Source organism: Apus apus, chromosome 5 (genome assembly GCF_020740795.1).
Source record: "Apus apus isolate bApuApu2 chromosome 5, bApuApu2.pri.cur, whole genome shotgun sequence".
Lineage (NCBI taxonomy): Eukaryota > Metazoa > Chordata > Aves > Apodiformes > Apodidae > Apus > Apus apus.
In genome coordinates, this window is record NC_067286.1 from 497300 (window position 1) to 514635 (window position 17336).

The window sequence follows — 17336 nt, forward strand, 5'->3', positions numbered from 1 at the left end:
TTAATCAAATATTTTTACAGGACAGAGCGATGGAAAACTGGTGCTGTGTTTCCCCCCCCGCCCCGTTCTCTAACCACCCCTGCAATGTTTTTTCCTGCACCCTCCCGGTTATTTCGCCGCTGCTCTGCAAGCCCCGAGCGAAGGGGAGGCCCCAGAGCCCGGGGGGTGCTTGGGCTGCTGCCCCGTGTCCCCTCCCGCGGCTTTTGGCCCCTCGGGGGGGGTTTCTGGCCGAGCCCCGCAGCGGGGGCTGCAGAGGAGGCTCCCCCGACCCCCGGGATACTGCGCGGGGAGAAGAGCTGCGGCTTAAAAAAAAACCAACCAACTTTTTTTTTTTTCTTTCTTTCTTTTGATACTCCTTGGGAGCCCTCCAAGCAGAGGGTTTTCTTTCTGGTGCTGCTGCAGGAGGGGAGAGGAAGAGGAGCCCGAGCATCCCCGCCGCACCATGCCCCTCGCCCGCCCCGCCGGCCAAATCCCCGAGGCCGCTTGGACCTCGGGCATCAGGGAGATGACGGAGCCCTGGAAAGGCGCCCTGGGCTGCCTCGGCGTGGCCGTCTTCTTCGCCATGACCATCGGCATCATCTCCTGGCAGGCGCTGGAGCAGTCCCCGGAGGAGTGGGTGCTGCGGGGGGGCGCGGCGGGGGTGCTGTGGGAGCGGCGGCGGGGGGCTCTGCTGCTGCGGGGGCTGCCGGGGGGGCGGACGGCGGCGGTGATCGCGGTGGGGGGGGTGCCGGCCGCAGAGCCCCCCCCGCCCCGGGACCACTGCTGGCACGACGGCCGCCTCTTCTGCTACGCCTGGGAGGAGGACGCCGAGCTGCGGGTGTCCCTCGAGCAGCCGCCAGACCCCGCCACCGAGTGCTACAGCGTCCGCTGGACCCCCCTGCGCCCCGACGTCAGGCTGAAGGTAACGGGACACGCACACAACCCCATCCTTCCCCCCCCCGGGACCCTTCTCTGAACCGTGGAGCCTGGGGGGAAAATGACCCAAAACGGGGAAGGTCTGGACTGAAGGCAGCGTTGCCCAGCAGGGTTATGAGTCACACCATAGACTCGTGGAATGGTTTGGGTTGAAGGGACCTTAAAGATCACCCACTCCCACCCCCCCCGCATGGGCAGGGACACCTCCCACCAGCCCAGGCTGCTCCAAGCCCCATCCAACCTGCCCTTCAACACTGCCAGGGATGGGGCAGCCACAGCTTCCCTGGGCACCTGTGGTCATGGAAGCTCCACCTTCCAAAGCCTCCAGTAGCTGGAGGGCCCTGGCTGGGAAAAGCCCCTTGTGCCCTGATGCTAACCCCAAAATCACAGCAGGGCTGTGGCTGCCTCCTCCTGGGGCCACGTTGGTGACCCCCGGGGTGGGAGAACCATGTTTATATAGAGACCAAATAAATAACCACTTCAGATCACAATGCTGGCGAGAGTCCCAGGAGCTCGGAAGGTCCCTTCCAACCACAGACACAATGAGCAGCTCTCTCGGGATGGGATTCCTCCATCTCTGCTGCTGCAAACATTTATGGGGTTTTTTGCTTTTTCTTGTGTCCTTCCCAGTTTTCACCCTCAGTTAAATGAAAGCAGACTCTGAAAACAGGCAGTAGGGAGGGGAAGGAAAAACCCTGTCAGACCGTGGGGGCTCTTGGGACAGCTGAGGGAGTGGGATGGGATCCTGCAGCGAGGGGGGATTTTCCCCTTTTAGCCCTAAATCACCTATTGATGTTGTTTGGGGTGGTGGAAGGTGTTTCTTGAGCCCAGCTGTGGCACATGGGGCCGGTTTCCCAACATCATTTGGGGTGGTTGAGAGGATGGGTAAGATAGAATCGGGTTTTTTTTCCACTTAAACCCCCCCCCCAAAAAAAAAACCCTGAACTCTTGGACAATATGATCTGGTGAAATGTAAGAGTTAAGAAAGGACATTTTTTTTTCTCCCCCCCACCCCCGGCTGGTGCAACTCGTTCAGCTGACACCTGGCACAGCCATCGGAGCCTCCAGGGTTTCCACTTTAATAATTTACACCTCCTCTCCCCACCCCTTAATGAGACTTAACCTCTCTCTGCCCCCACGGCAAGAACAAGCCGAGGGCTCCCGGGGCTGCTGCCCCGGCCTGGGGCTGGGGTCGGGGTGACGGGTGGGGGGTTGGGGGGTGCTGGTGCTTTGCCCACCCCAGCCTGCAGCCCCGGATCCTCGGGGGGCTTTTGGAGAAGCCTGTCCCAGCGTGTGCAGTCACGAGGGATGCTAAGCCCTGCTGATCCTGCTCTGGCAGGACATTCAGAGGCTCTGAAGGGAAAGCTGGTGTTTTCTGACAGAAGGTGGGTTGAGGATGGGCATGTCCCCCTGGCCAGCAGCATTTGGGGATGGCTCGCTGCCCCCCCAGCCCTGTGAAAAGTGCCTGAGGAAAGTGCTTCTTACTGTCAGAGCTCCGGGAGGAGTTTGCCTCGGGAGAAAGCAGAAACCTCCTGTTACCCCAGGACACTGGTGCTACTAGGATGGGCCCTGTGGCAGGGGAAACACCTCCCTGCGTGTGTGCAGGTGGGGAGAGCTGCAAATTCAGCTGGGAATTCCAAAGCTCCTTCCCTTCGGTAGTGGTGGGCAGGTACTGAGATGTGAGAAGAGGCTCTTGGGGGTGAGGGGGGGGGGGGCACCTCTTGGTCACCCAGCTGCTTCACAGCAAGTTTAAGCTCATCTGCCTGAAACAGGCAGGCTTCGGGGAGGAGTTATTTTATTATTCCTACGTATAATTTTCTTTTTGTTTTAAAGGAAGCTGTAGTGTTTCAGGTATAGAGTTTTATTCCTGTGGTGGGATTTTTACATCCCTCCACCTGGAGGATGTTGGACGCAGGCACGCAAGGGGGGAAGGAGGAAAAATCGTTGCCTTTGGCTGTAATTAGCAAGTTAAAGCGCTTTTTTGTCTCTTCAAGATGAAGTGCATACCTTGTACTCTTGACTCTTGCCATGATTATTTTTTTTTATTATTTTTCTTCCCTCTTCCTGCCCTTACGCCATCTGCCAACTCTGAGCAGGATTGCTTCTCCATGGCCAACATCTCCTGGTTCGGCGGGGCGAGCACCCGCGCCCCCCGCTGGCCCCTCAACGGGGCCGAGAGCCCAGCCCAGCCCTTCGTCAGCGGAGACCTCGGCAGGAATCCCGGCGGATTCGGGCCTGTTCTGGACAGATACTTCTTAGGCTCAACAGGTAATGGTGCCCTTCCCTGTCCCACACCCCACTGCTTTAACCCCTGGGTTTCTCCATCCCTCCCCTCCTTGCCTGTAGAGCAACCAGGCTGAGCCCGGGGTAGGTGTCTCCGAGGTTAAAATACCCTACAAGTGCACTGACACAGCAGGACACAAGGGACCGCTCCCACCCTGCCCATCCCCGTGGAAAAGGCCGGGGTATTAAACCTCCGCGCTCCTCACCTGCACTTCCGAGTTGGTGCCTGAGTGCTGGGGCTGGCCCTGGGGAACCCCCTGCTCCCGGTGCCGTTTGTTTTTCCAGCAGGGATCTGTGGCTGTCACCGCATCCTCTGGCCCCTCTGGAGAGGCTTCACCCTGAGCAGATGGGTCCCCGATGCTGGGTGCAGGCACGAGTTCCGTTGCTGTGGTCATTTTTTGGGTGGATATTTGGATTATTCTGCAGGACACCAAGCTTCGAGTATGCCCCCAAATTCAGCTGAAGGTGCTGCTGGAGCAGCAAGGCAAGGAAAGGGACAAACCCTGCCCTCGGCAGGCTTCTGAAGGGAAAAAATTGAAAAGGGAGAGGCAGAAGCAGAGAGTGGGGATGTGCTAGCACGGCTGGGAGCAGCCCGGGAAGCCGGCTCGGGCCCTGTCCCCAGCGCCAGGACAGAGGGGAAGGAACCTGACGCTCGCTGAGACTGTTTCCCCTCTTCTCTCCCGGCAGGGGTGACAGTGACGGTGGCCCCCGACGTGCCCCTCTTCCTGTCTCTGGAGAGCAACCAGCACTTCTGCCTGGGGACTCCGGCCGGAGGGGCCGCGGTCCCGCTGCGCTACCGCCTCTGCCTCAGCCCCGACGTGGCGGCCGCGCAGCGCTCGGTGGGCAGCCAGCTCGGGGGGCTGCCCCGGGCCCGGCCGGACACGGCGCTGCTGAGGTGAGCTGCTCCTTCCTTCCCTCCTTCCTCCGGGGCTCTTTTCCAAGCTTTTGTCCTCGTCGTTGGCCGGGGCATCTGGTGCCGGCACAAGGTGTAAACGTCCCTCGCCTCCCCCGTTCTTCTCACCGTAGGGCTCCGGTCTGGAAGTATCACGGCCCGGAGGGCTCGGTTGCCAAAATCAAGCGAGGTTTGAGGTCTCTGGCCAGGAGGCTGAAGAGGCACGGGCTGCAGGAGGGGGTCCTGGCGCTGGGGGAGCGCGGCACCGCTGTCCTCACCGCCACGGTACGTCCCGTCCTGCCGGCTCACACGGCAAGAGGGAGCTGCTCTGGGCACCTTCCATCCATGGAATTGCTTTGGCTGGAAAAGCCCTTTCAGACCCTCCAGCCCACCCGTTCCCCCAGCCCTGCCCAGGCCACCCCTGCCCCGTGTCCCTCAGCACCATCTCCAGGGCTTGGAAACCCCCCCAGGGATGGGGACTCCCCCCCTGCCCTGGGCAGCCTGGGCCAGGCCCTGACAGCCCTTTGGGGGAAGGAATTGTTCCCCAGATCCAACCTCAGCCTCCCCTGGAGCAGCTTGAGGATGTTGCCTCCTGTCTCATCACTTGTTCCTGGGGAAAAAAGACTGACCCCCACACACTCCCTGGCTCCAACCTCCTCTCAGGAATTTGCAGAGCTAAAGGTCTCCCTTCAGCCTCCTTTTCCCCAGGCTAAACTCCCCTCACGCCCCCAGCCCTATGTGTAAAAGGTGGGGTGGGGGCTGTAAGCGCCAGGAGAGACACTCGGCTTGGGGACTCGCCCCAGACGGGCAGTGACAGAGCAGCCGGTGCTCGGTGCCTTTGCCCACTCGTAGAAAAAAATCACCTGTTTTCTGTCTCTCCCCCTGCAGGACGACATGCCCCGGGGGCAGGAGGCGGGGGGCTCCGGGGCCCCCTCGCTGGTGGCCCCCCTGCAGCTCTCCATCACGCTGTCCCCCTACGCCCCCGTGGCCTCCCCGCTCTTCCTGCGCTCCCTGCGGGACGGCCGGGCCAGCTCCTGGCTCAGCCTCCAGCCCCGCCCCGGGGGCTGCTCGGTACGGGACCCTCCTCCCACCCCTCCACCCAAAAATCGAAATGAGAGCTGGATAAACACCTGCCGAGGGGGACAACCCGGCCCTCCTGTGCTGGGGGCAAAGCGAGGTCCAGGGGAGCAGCTTCTCTTCTGTTGTAAAAGGAAGCAGCTTTTGAATTTCCACTTCCAAAATATGTTGTTGTGGGTTTTTGTTTTGGTTTGGTTTTTTTTATATATATAGTTGCCAATGTTCAGAAAAATCCCCCCAGTTCCCTTTTTCCTTAGAATCCCAGACTGGTTTGGGTTGGAGAGACCTTAAAGCCCACCCAGTCCCACCCCTGCATGGGCAGGGACACCTCCCACCAGCCCAGGCTGCTCCAAGCCCCATCCAACCTGCCCTTCAACACTGCCAGGGATGGGGCAGCCACAGCTTCTCTGGGCAGCCTGGGCCAGGGTCTCACCACCCTCACAGCCCAGAATTTCTTCCTCATGTCTAACGTAAATCTCCCCTCTCCCAGGTTAAACCCATTCCCCCTCACCCTATTCAGAAGCTCTGGCAGCCGTGTTAATGGTTTGCCAATTTGCCACCAGCTCAGGGATTATTTTTTTTTGGAGGGATGGGGTTGGAAGGGGGTTCACACCTGTATGGGTTGCAGTGTGATAGTGCCAGGAGGTGGGCAGAGCTGGCAGCCTCCAGCCTCACACCGGGGGCTGGTGGGACATTTTCAGAGTCTGATGGGCACTTTAAGAGTCTGATGGGCATTTTCCCCCCTCTGCCCCAGGTCCCACTGCTGACCATGTGGAAGGGGCAGCTTTGTGCCCGCCTGAACGTCACCAGTGAGGAGGCCCTGAGCTGGTACCTGGCACGTGCCCAGCGCCTGCAGCAGGAGCTGGGAGCCACCTACGTGGTCTTCGAGGGTGCTGAGGGGAACACCTTCCTGGAGCAAGCTCTGCCACCTCCTGCTGAGCTGCAGGGCGACCAGTACACCCAGGTGCTGGCAGCAGCACTTGCCATGCTGGGAAATGCCACTGTCATCAGTGCTGGTACCAGGTGGGTACTGAGGGGGAGATGCTGTGCTGGAGCTGATGGCACCTTGGGAGAGGGGCAAGGTGATGCTTAAATGTGCCCTTGGGGTGCCCAGAGGCTGTTCAGCACCCGGGGGGCCAGCAGGGAGGAGGTCTAAGGCAATAACTAGGGAGGGGTCATTCTCATACCCCCCTCTTCCTTGCTCTCCTGGAGAGTTTTAATTATTTTTAACATCTCGGAGCATAAAAGCTCTTTAAATGTGTTAATACCAGATGCTATAAAAACACATCTTGTCATTTATGGCTGGTCAAGCACCAGGTCCCTGCTTCTGCTGCGGGAGGGACAGGGTGAACCCTGGAGTCTTGGCCAAACCCCCACGCTGGTATTTGCTTGTGGGGTCAAACAGCTGCCGTTTTCTGACTCCTCATGTTCACATGGTCCCTAGCAGGGTAAACGTGTTCTCAGCAGTTGGGACCTGCCTGGAGACCCTTCACCTAAAGGCACAAAAAACCCCACTGAAATGTCTTTTTTTCCCATTATTTTTACACTTGGCAGTTGCAAAGGGACATGCAGCCTGATTCAAAATCACTTGTTTTGTGGTGTGAATGAGACATTGATGGCAAATTGCATGAGAAGGCAACTTCTAACAACTTCTAAATAGCTCATTTCCAAAGAAAAGGCAGAGCTGCAGATGACAGGGCAGTGATGGGCTCTTACTGAGCCATCTGCAAATCCAGGGTGGTGGAAACAGCCCTTTTTCTAACCACCTAGGATCATGCTTTTCCTGCTGGGCAGTTTCCAGGCCAGGAGTGTTTCATAAACCATCACGTCAGCCTCACCACCTCCTGAGATGAAAGTGTCCCTGGGAGACCTTTGGGGAGTCAGCACCCAGGTGGGGGGTGAGGAGACAACCAAGCTCTAGGGGCAAGCAGACTCAGACCAGCCCCACCCCTTGGTTAGATGAGTTCCAGACCATTTTTCAAGCCAAAGCTCATAATTAAGATCTAGATTTAACCCTTTATTGCCACCAGAAACACTGTCTCCTGCACTGGGCTGCTTGATGACAGCACCCCTGCACCCTCCAGGGAAACCTAAGGCATAGAAATGTTGCTGGAGAAAAAAAATAACACCCCAGCTGGTGTCCTGAGTATGGTTTTTCTGAGCATCTTCCCACCAGGGTTGGTGCTGCCATGTGAGAAGGAGGGACAGCAGGGCTACAACCCAGAGCATGCTGAGCTGCCATCAAGGTGGGCCGTCAAACCGTGGTCCTCATGAGGTCAAGCCAGGAGAAGGAAAGTCTGAATAAGGGACTCAGGGAGGAGGAGGAGGTCTGGAGTTACCAGATCTGGCAGGCACGGTGGTGGGAGTGGTTCTAGGAGCACTGGTTTCCCTCCAACAGGGATGCCAAGGGGTTGGAGAAACCTGTCCCTGACCCTGGGACTGCCGAGGCAGCGGGAGCTCGGGCTGCCACCAGCCCTGTGACAGCCTGGGGGTGTGTTTGTCCCCAGGTCCAGCCACCTCCCACTCTTCATCCAGATGAGCCCCCTGCGCTCAGACTGGAGCCACGCTGGGCTGAAGGGGCTCATCCCCTCCGTGCTGCACTACAGCCTCCTGGGCTACAACTTCTTCATCCCCGACGCAGTAGGTAAGGATTTATTTCCCGCTTTCCCTCTCCCCCACTCCTGGCTTTTCTGCAGAGGTTGCTCGGGGTGTTTGCACCCCCTGCCTTAGGAGGGCTCTATGGGTGCTTGAAGGACTTGGTTCCTGGTACCCAGTTTTCCCCCAGGCTGACTTGATTGGGTTGAATGTTACTAGGGAACTGAGCGAGGAGCTGAAAACAAAAAGTCATGCTGTAAATGTTCCCGGGCAGCCCCAGAAGCAGCCGGGCCTGTGGGGCTGCCCTTTGCAGAGCTGCTTCACTGGGGAGCTGAGAAACGATCCTTTAACGGGGGCTGATCTGTGTTTAACATGTCCCCAGCACGTGGAGGCTGCACAAGAAGAGCCAGGCCCTGGGAAAGGGGATGCTGAGCAGCTTCTCAATTTAGCCTCTATTTTTAGCCAGCTCTCCTTAGGAAATGAGGCTGAGGCAGTGCTGTGCCAGCTCCCTGCCCAGAGAGGTGCCCGAGTGCTGCTGGGTGTGTGGTCCATCGGGGGCTGCAGGAGGGCACAGGGGCCACTCAGGTGGGAAGAGGCTCTGGAAGAAACGGGGCTCAGTGGGGGCTCTGGATGAGCCCTCAGCACTGGGGGGTTTGTGCCATTTCTAGGGGAAGCTGCACCAGGCTTTTAGAGCGACAGCTCCTGGAACACTCCAGCCCCAAGGGCTTCATGTCCCTTTCCCTGTCCCATCCCACCCTCTCCCATCCTTCCCAAGCTCCTCTCTGGTGCTTCAGAGGGGAACTGGGGTCCCTTCCACCACATGTTTCTGTTTAATCAGTTACCTATACTCTGTTTTCCCACCACTTTCCACTATGAATTTCAAAGGATCCAAATTACAGGAGTTCATACCCATCATGCTTCATCTTTACACATCAAAGTGGCAGGGAAGTCCAGCACTTTCCCAAAACTCTTCTTTGAAGGAAAGAAATCCCCTTTTATAGCATTCTGCTACAGTTTAGAAACTCCTGAGGTATCATCCCCAGCATGTCTGGTCCTAAACCAGCCAGGGATGGGTGTCTGGTGGACATCTGATGGGGCTCAAGGAAGAACTGCACGGGTGAGGAGAATCCAGCTCCTTTTGCCATGGGGTAACAACTTCTGGCTGCAGGGAGAGCAGGTCACTTGGGATTCATTCCACGATGAGATGTCCCCAAGCAGCTTCACTCAGCTCTTTGTCCCTGGCAGGAGGGAGTCTGGCTGGTGACACCCCGGGGGACCCGGAGCTGTACGTGCGGTGGCTGCAGATCGTGACGTTCCTCCCCGTGATGGCCTTCAGCACACCACCCTGGATCTGCTGTGACACCTGGGTATGTCCCCCATGCCCTGCAGAGGAGGTCACTATGTCCCTTGGATCTCTTGGAGCAAGCCTAGAGGAGGCCCTGGAGATGATCTGAGAGCTGGAGCAGCTCTGCTCTGGAGCCAGGCTGGGAGAGTTGTGGTGTTCAGCCTGGAGAAGAGAAGGCTCCAGGGAGACCTTAGAGCACCTTCCAGTGCCTGAAGGGGCTCCAGGAAAGCTGGGGAGGGGCTTGGGACAAGGGCAGGGAAGGATGGGACAAGGGAGGATGGATGAAAACTGGAAGAGGGAGATTGAGTTGAGATCTGAGGAGGAAATTCTGTGCTGTGAGGGTGGCGAGACCCTGGCCCAGGCTGCCCAGGGAAGCTGTGGCTGCCCCATCCCTGGCAGTGTTGAAGGGCAGGTTGGATGGGGCTTGGAGCAGCCTGGGCTGGTGGGAGGTGTCCCTGCCCATGCAGGGGGGTGGGACTGGATAAGCTTTAAGGTCCCTCCCAATCCAAACCATTCTACACTCTGCTGATATGACAAACATCACCAAAAGGCATCCAGGTCCCTACTGGGGAAAGCTGAGGCTGAAACTCCCTGTCCTGCCCTTCCTGCCCTCAGAATCCCACCCCTGCCTCAGCAACCACAGCGCTGGGCACTCCCAGCTGTGTTTTTGCTGCAAAATGAACAGGAGTTTTTGTGGCTTTGCCCTTGGCTGCTGGTCCCCTGGCACCTGAGGAAGGGACAGCAACCCTGGCCTGTCTCTGCCCCGGTCCCTTCTGCTGCTGGAGCTGTTCCACTCCAGTTTGATCCCATAGTTAAGACCCACAGGAGGGCAGAGGCTGCAGAGTCACCTTCCAGATCTTTTGGAGCAGTTGGAGCCATTTTCCCAGGCACATCACCTGCAGGGGGGAGCGATTCTGAAAACCGGGAGTACAGGGGGAGGTGTCCTTCAGCCTCCCTCCCTCCCCCCGCGCCGCAGGTGCTGAACCTCACCCGGCAGTGCATCCAGAGGCACCGGGACTTCGTTGTGCCGCTGCTGCTGAGATCCAGCGAGGAATGGCTCCGCCTGGGACACCCCATCTTCCGCCCCGCCTGGTGGCTCAGCCCCACCGACCCCGCCGCCTTCGCCATCGAGGACGAATTCCTCATTGGAGATGAGGTAGGAGAAGGAGGGGCTGGACCCCCCCAGAGGGAACTGGGGGTGAAGCAGGTAGATTCAGTGAATGCTCCTCGCACATCCGGTGTTTCCACGCGTTGCCTGCGGCTTGTGCAGCGGGGGAAGTCGCTGCTGTTGTCTTCCCTGCAGAGGTGCCCCCCTGATCCCACAAAGTCTCCATCTAGCACCGAGATGGCACCATGTTTGATGTGAACTGTGGCTGCTTTAAGTCAGGACTCTCGGAAAGGCAATTCAGGCCTCCTGAAAAAGACTTTTCTGGAAGAAAGTTATGCCACGTCCTCCCATTTTTGCAAGGAGGCTTTTTATTTTGTGCAGCAGCATCACTTTATCTTTGTCCCTCCTGCTTTGCCTGGAAGCAGGATCCAGCAGCTCTAAGACTTTAACAGTTCCTATAGTTGGCTATTTTTTCATTCAAACATAACCCTCAGTTCATCCCATTGCATTGGTTTTGCAGCAACGTGCTCAGCCATCCTGACATGGGGGTGGCTGCTAATCGTGCTGACACTGCCACCCCAAAATACATCCCAAAGCCAAAAGCAAAGCTCAGTAGGAGCTTGTGTCTTGATCTAACAGAAAAGAATTCTCCCTGCCATTGCAGAAGCCTTGTCCTCCCCAGCTTTGGTCCCTGCTGGATGGATGTTCCTGCTGGCAGCCAGGAGCCAGACTTGCTCTTCGGGGATCCCCTGTGGTTGCCCACATCCCTGGAGCTTTGCTTGGCTCCAGCTGCTACACTGCTCTGTCTTCTTCTTCTCCCTGCAGGTCCTGGTGGCCCCTGTAACAGAGAGAGGACACACGTGGCGAGATATCTACCTGCCTGGAGCAGGACACCTGTGGAGGGACACCAGCACTGCCCGCCTGTTTGACGGGGGCACCATCCTCAGGAATTACTCTGCTGGTCTCACAGAGGTGCCAGTTTTTGTCAAGACCTCCTGAGTTCACCCACTGCCCCAGCCCTTGGGCAGGTGACCTCTTCCAGAGCAGCACTGCCCCAACGTGCTGCCTCTGCCTTCAGACTGTTTCAGCCTATTTGCACTTTTCCAAGAGCCTTTGTTTTTGTGGGGTTTGGTTTGGTGTTTGGGTTTTGTTCGGGTTTTTTGTTTTGTTGTGGTTTTTTTTTTTTTGGGGGGGGGGTGGGGGTTATTTTTATTTCAGCAGAAATTGTTTGGATCTTTTGTTATTCTCCAGCAGCAGAAATACAGCTTTGGCACAAAGGTACCTCCGTGCAGAATGCTGACCTCTGTCTTTTCCAGGGTTTTCCCAGTGAAGCACTTGTGTGTGTTTAGGTGGGCACATCCAGCACTTCCAGGTCCCTGGCACCACGCTCAAAGCTGCTGCCTTGGCCAGAGAGTGGATTCTGCAGAACAGGAGAGAAACAAACAGCAGGTCATACCAGATGGGATGTTCTGCATGGAAAGAAAGGATCTTAGAGGCACAGCCAGCTAGGGCAGCTTGGTCCTGTGCACGGACACCCCTGTGCCACATGCTTCTGGGGCTGGGGGTGCTCCCCCAGGAGAGCCTGTAGTAGCAAGACCCCGACTTTGAGGATAGTGGGGGAGCTGGGGCAACTCCAGGTCTACTGGAAACAGGTTTCTGGGGGAGAAAAACTCCAGGGAGCCCAGGAGTGGCTCTACCAGCTTCCAGTGATGAACAGCAACACCCACCACCTGGGGTTTGTGTGGAAAACTGTGGCTGTGCCAAGCAACAGCTCTGCTGAAAACCTGAGATTTCAGGGGTACCAGCTCCTCCTGGCAATTCCTCTCTGAGAATGATGTGAGGGAAAGCACAACAACCTGAACAAAGGGGTTTCAGGTGCAGAAGCCTAAAGAGCTGAGAGGTGAAGAGCTGGGGGGGAGGTGGGAGCCCCTCAGCTCCTTCCCTCATCCAGAGAGCTACGGGATGGGTCTGGGGGCAGCAGATAGAGGTGAGGCTGATGGGGGCTGGTGAGTATGACCAAGGCACAACCAGGGGCCTAGGCCATTTCCAAACACCTACCAGAGCTCCTCAGACACTTCAATGGGCGCAAACGGACATAAAGGAGCCTCTCACTGACCCTAACATAAAACTCATTTATTTGGAGGGAGGTCAAGGCCTGGCAGAGGCTGCCCAGAAGGGTCTGGAGGCTCTGTCCTTCATCAGAGCCTGATGGGAGCAGCCCTGGGCAGCCCCTGCTCTGCCTGGGCTTGCCTAGATGATCTCCAGAGCTCCCTTCCCATCTTCTTGAGTCCGTGGTTCACCATGAGCTACCAGGCCCTGAGCCCAGCAAGGCTACAGGATCAGCCCCTCTCTAGGGCCATGGTATGAGCCCCATGCTGTCACCTCAGGGACCTGCCTCAGGAACAAATGCTGCATTGCCCTCCCTGGCAGGGGGATCAAGTCCTTGCAGTGCTCTGTTCCACAGAGGAATCCCAGCCTGCTCCTGGAGGAGGCCTGATGTCCTGCTGGGACAGAGGAGCTTGGCCCTTGTGGCAAGCAGCACCCCAAGCCCTTCTCTGCTGCCACCTCCTTCTCAAGGAGTCTGAGCTCCAGGTGTGGTGACAGAGGCCACTGAGGTGCTATCTCCTGGACCTGATTCAGTCCCTCTCTGGGCTGTGGTGCAGGCAGCAAGGTGCTGCCTCGGGGACCAGCTTTGGTCCTTCTCTGGGGTCCCATCACGGCTGCTGTGATGCCTCCTCAGAGACCTCCTTCAGTCCCTCTCTGGGACTCTGGCGTGGCCACCACCATGGTCTCTGCTGGCAGCTCTGTGGTGCTGGTGGCCAGAGGAACAAGCTGCTGCTCCCTTTCTGCAGGTGGGCATCAACCTCTCCTATGCAGAGCTTCACGTCTGGCACCTCAGATTCCATGGGTCCCTCTCGGCCGACAAGGAGCTGAAAAGGCCTCGGGCAGAGGAGGTCGAGGGCATTTCTGCAGCTGCACTCCAGGATGCACAGAAAACAGTCCCTGTGCCAGCACACACCCACCAAGGCCTCCCTGAGGATGGAGTCCTGGCAGACTGGGCAGTCCAGGTCCTCCGAGGAAGCCAGCGGTGAGGCCTGGGGCACCTGGCTGCTGCTGGCAGCAGAAGAGGTGTCCTGCCTGGTCCTGCTCTCCTCCAGTGCTATCTGGTGCTGCAGACAGAAGAGTTCAAAGCTCATCACCTGCCCCTGAGACACAACCTGCAGGAAGCAGCAAAGCTGAGAGAGTGAGGAGCTACCAGAGGTGCCAGCTCTGCCCCGGGGCTCTGCTTGTGCTGTTGCAAAGGGCAGACGGGACGTAAGGGGGTGTCTGTGCTTCTGCTCTCCAGGCAGAGCAGTGACCAACCCCTCTGAGATGTGCAGGCAGGAATTAGGAAGGCAAGAAAGCACCTCCCAGCCTGTCAGCAAGAGCAGCACAGAGGTGGAGCTGCAGTGGGTCGGGACCAGCGCCGCTGGCCCTGCTGGTGTCCCTGTCCAGAAGATCCTCTCTGCCTCCATCCACGTGTCCCTCAGCCACCACCTCGAGGGTCTCCTGTGCCCCGGGCTGGCCGTGCTGCCCCAGGGACGCCGGTCGGGGCGCAGCGCTGCGCTCCCCATCCTGGCAGGGCTACCAGGCCCCGTGCCCAGCGCGGCTGCGGGGCCCGTCCCGGGACCGGCTCCTGCCTCTGCGGTGCCGCCTTCTCCTGGAGGAGGCCCGGGCGCCCCTTTCGAGGCTCAGAGCTGGCCCCCGGTCCCGCTGCCCTCGCCTCCCGCTGCGGCGGGACCTGCTGCGGGCTGGGCTCCTGGCGTGCTGCCGGCTGGAGGAGCCCCCGCTGCCGGCCCGACCTTGCCCGTCGCGGTGCCGCCTCGGGGACCTGCTTCGGATCCTGCCTCTGGCCTCGGCGAGGCCGTTGAGGTGCCACCCTGGGGACCTGCTCCGGACCCTCTGCAGGGTCCCGTCGTCTGGGGACCTGCTCCGGACCCTCTGCAGGGTCCCGTCGTAGCCGCCGCCGTCGATCCTGGTGACCCTGCGGTAGTGGTGCCCGGAGAAAAACAGCTGCCTCCTCTCCAGAGCGCGGAGCCGGGCTCTGTCCCGCCTGTAGGCTGAGATGTTGTGCACCTCGTACAGGATGGATCCCACCCGGAGGAAGAGGAGCTGGAAAGGCCTCCGGCAGAGGGGGCAGACGGCGTTCCGGCAGCTCCACTCCAGGATGCACAGAAAGCAGTAACTGTGCCAGCACACGCTCACAAAGGCCTCACTGAGGATGGGTTCCTGGCAGATCGGGCATTCCACATCCTCCGAGGGAACCAGCGGCGTGATGTGCAGCATGTGGCTGGTGCTGGCAGCGGGAAGAGGGGTGCTGTGCCCTGCCTGCTCCTGCCCTGCCTGCTCCTGCCCTGCCTGCTCCTGCCCTGCCTGCTCCTGCCCTGCCTGCTCCTGCCCTGCCTGCTCCTGCCCTGCCTGCCTTGTCTGCTCCTGCCCTGTCCGCTCCTGCTCTTCCTGCCCTTCCAGCTCCTGCCCTTCCTGCCCTGCCAGCTCCTGCCCTTCCTGCCCTGCCAGCTCCTGCTCTTCCTGCCCTGCCAGCTCCTGCCCTGTCCAGTCCTCCTCAGATGCCATCTCGTGCTGCAAGTAGAAGAGATCCAAAGCTCATCACCTGCCCCACAGACACAACCTGCAGGTGACACCAGGTGGGTCCTGTGTGCTCCTGCTCTATGGGCAGGGCAGTGACTGTGGAATTGGGCTGCAATGTGCTGCTGTTCTGAGACCCCAGCTGGAGAACTGTGTCCAGCTCTGGAGCCCCCAGCAAAAGAAGGACACAAGCTCTTGGAGAGAGTCCAGAGGAGGCCACGGAGATGATGGGAGGGCTGGAGCAGCTCTGCTCTGGAGCCAGGCTGGGAGAGTTGGGGTGTTCAGCCTGGAGAAGAGAAGGCTCCAGGGAGACCTTAGAGCACCTTCTAGGCCAGGTTGGATGGGGCTTGGAGCAACCTGGTCTAGTGCGAGGTGTCCATGCCCGTGGCAGCAGGTGGGACTGGATGGGCTTTAAGGTCCCTCCCAACTGAAACCACTATATGATTAGCTAGATCTATGATTCTATGACTGACCTCTCTGAGACATGCAGGCAGGAACTGGGAAGGCCAGGAAGTGTTTTCCAGCACAAGGATGGGGATGCAGCAGGTCAGGACCAGCACCCCCAGCCCTTCCACTGTCCCTGTCCACAAGATTCTCTCTGTGCCCTCAGCAGGGAGCTTGGGGGAGGGGGGTCCCTCGTCCTCCCACGTGCAGACAACTGTCCTCCAAGACTCAGGACAACAATGTCACTCTTCTGGGCTGCCCCAGCCTTAAAAGGACTGATGCCAACCTGTGACCCTCTGGTGATGTCATAATGCTGTTGCTGACCACACCCAGAAGACACAAGCCCCCACTTGGGGCAGGGGAAGTCCCATTTGGCAAGTGCATTGTGTCTGGAGCTGAGGAGAGCCCAAGATGGGGCCACAGGGGTGCTGACAGGACTGCAGCACCTCTCTGGTGAGAAGAGGCTGAGAGCACTGCTGGTCGAGGGAGCTTCTGTGCCAGGCACTGACCTGAAGTCTCCTAAACATCAGGCGGAGAGAAGGAGAGGAGCAGGAGGTAGAAAGGAGCAGGAGGAGGAGGAGAGGAGCACAGCTGGAAGGAGCCTACAACCATCATCTAGTCCAGAAGAGCTAGATGCTGCCCAAACACCTCACGGCTGACCAAAAGTTAAAGCAAATCCCATTGCACCCAAGGCTCCCCTCTGCTAGAGGCCTTTTCACCTCCTCTTCTTCTGGTGACGTGCAAACTGCTCATCCCACCCACCTCGAGGGGCGAAAGACTAATCGAACCATCTAGCAGTTGGTTCCCTGCTACGTTTCCCTCAGCAAACTCCAGTTTCCCTCAGCTGGCGCTGTGGCAACAGGCACATTTACCAGGTAAAGCAGGGTGGGACCCAGAGCAGGACCAAGCAGGGCTCCTCTTCTCCTGCTGCCAGCAGCAGCCAGGTGCCCCAGGCCTCACCGCTGGCTTCCTCGGAGGACCTGGACTGCCCAGTCTGCCAGGACTCCATCCTCAGGGAGGCCTTGGTGGGTGTGTGCTGGCACAGGGACTGTTTTCTGTGTGTCCTGGAGTGCAGCTGCAGAAATGCCCTGGGCCTCCTCTGCCCGAGGCCTTTTCAGCTCCTTGTCGGCCGAGAGGGACCCATGGAATGTGAGGTGCCAGACGTGAGGCTCTGCACAGCAGAGCCAGCTGCTGCCTCCTCAGGAAACTGCTGCCTGAGGGGCACTCGCCTCCACGACATCAAATATTAGGCACCAGATTTTGGGGGCTTCAAACTGCTCCCCAGCTGTGTCTTCCAGCATCCGGGGTCTGGGGACCCAGTGAACAACAGGCCATGCTACTCAAAGCTGAGGCAAAGTACCTCACTTTCCTCCTCACCCCCGAACACTGTGTTTCCCCCTACATCCAATAAAGGACAGAGATTCTCCTTAACCCTCCATTTGTTGTCAGTCTATTTAGGGAAGCATTTCCTGTTATCTTTGACAGCTGCAGAGCCAGATTAATTTCAAGCTTGGGCTTTGGCCCTTCTGATTCCCTGCACAGCCTCACGACATCTTTGAAGTCATTCTGAGTAGCCTGCCATTTTTTCCAAAGGCCATAAACTGTCCTTTTTCCTCTGAGTTGCCAGCAGATTTCTTTCTTCAGCCAGGCGGGTCTTCTTCCCAGCCAGCTCATCTTGCAGCACAGGGGGCAGCCTGCTCCTGTGCCTGCAGCACTTCCATCGTGAGGAGCGGCCAGCCCTCCTGGCCTCCTGCAGGGCAGCCTCCCGAGGGACGGTGACCAGCCTGTGGAACGGGACAAAGTCTGCCAGCCCAAAGGGCCAGCGCTGCTGATCCTCCTCCGAGAACAGAGAGCTCTGTCCCTTCGTGGTCGCTGTGCCCATGGCCTCTGACCATCCCACCCCTGTTCTCGAGGAACCCCCGGCCCTGACCCCTCCGGACCGTGCTGTTTCCAGCAGACATCTGGGACGTTGCAAGTCCCCGATGAGGACCAGGGCACCGATCAAGACACTCGTCCAAAGAATATTTTACTACTCTCTTCTTGGGGAGGGG

The 17336-nt window shown here is 58.6% G+C and overlaps 2 protein-coding genes across 2 annotated transcripts; one reads left to right on the top strand and one right to left on the bottom strand.

Moving 5' to 3' along the window:
• The first annotated feature begins 442 nt into the window (after positions 1 to 442).
• Positions 443 to 11297, top strand: LOC127385441 (SITS-binding protein-like). The gene is made up of 10 exons (XM_051621199.1): positions 443 to 901; positions 3012 to 3183; positions 3886 to 4093; positions 4225 to 4375; positions 4979 to 5161; positions 5922 to 6190; positions 7675 to 7811; positions 9008 to 9129; positions 10084 to 10263; positions 11041 to 11297. Exons 1-10 carry the CDS (start codon positions 443 to 445, stop codon positions 11212 to 11214), a joined length of 2055 nt encoding a protein of 684 aa, XP_051477159.1. The 3' UTR covers positions 11215 to 11297.
• A 2088-nt stretch (positions 11298 to 13385) lies between these two features.
• Positions 13386 to 15132, bottom strand: LOC127385445 (E3 ubiquitin-protein ligase RNF8-like). Its single transcript, XM_051621203.1, has one exon. The coding sequence runs from the start codon at positions 14827 to 14829 to the stop codon at positions 13840 to 13842; it is 990 nt and encodes a 329-aa protein (XP_051477163.1). The 5' UTR covers positions 14830 to 15132; the 3' UTR covers positions 13386 to 13839.
• Between the last annotated feature and the right edge of the window lie 2204 nt (positions 15133 to 17336).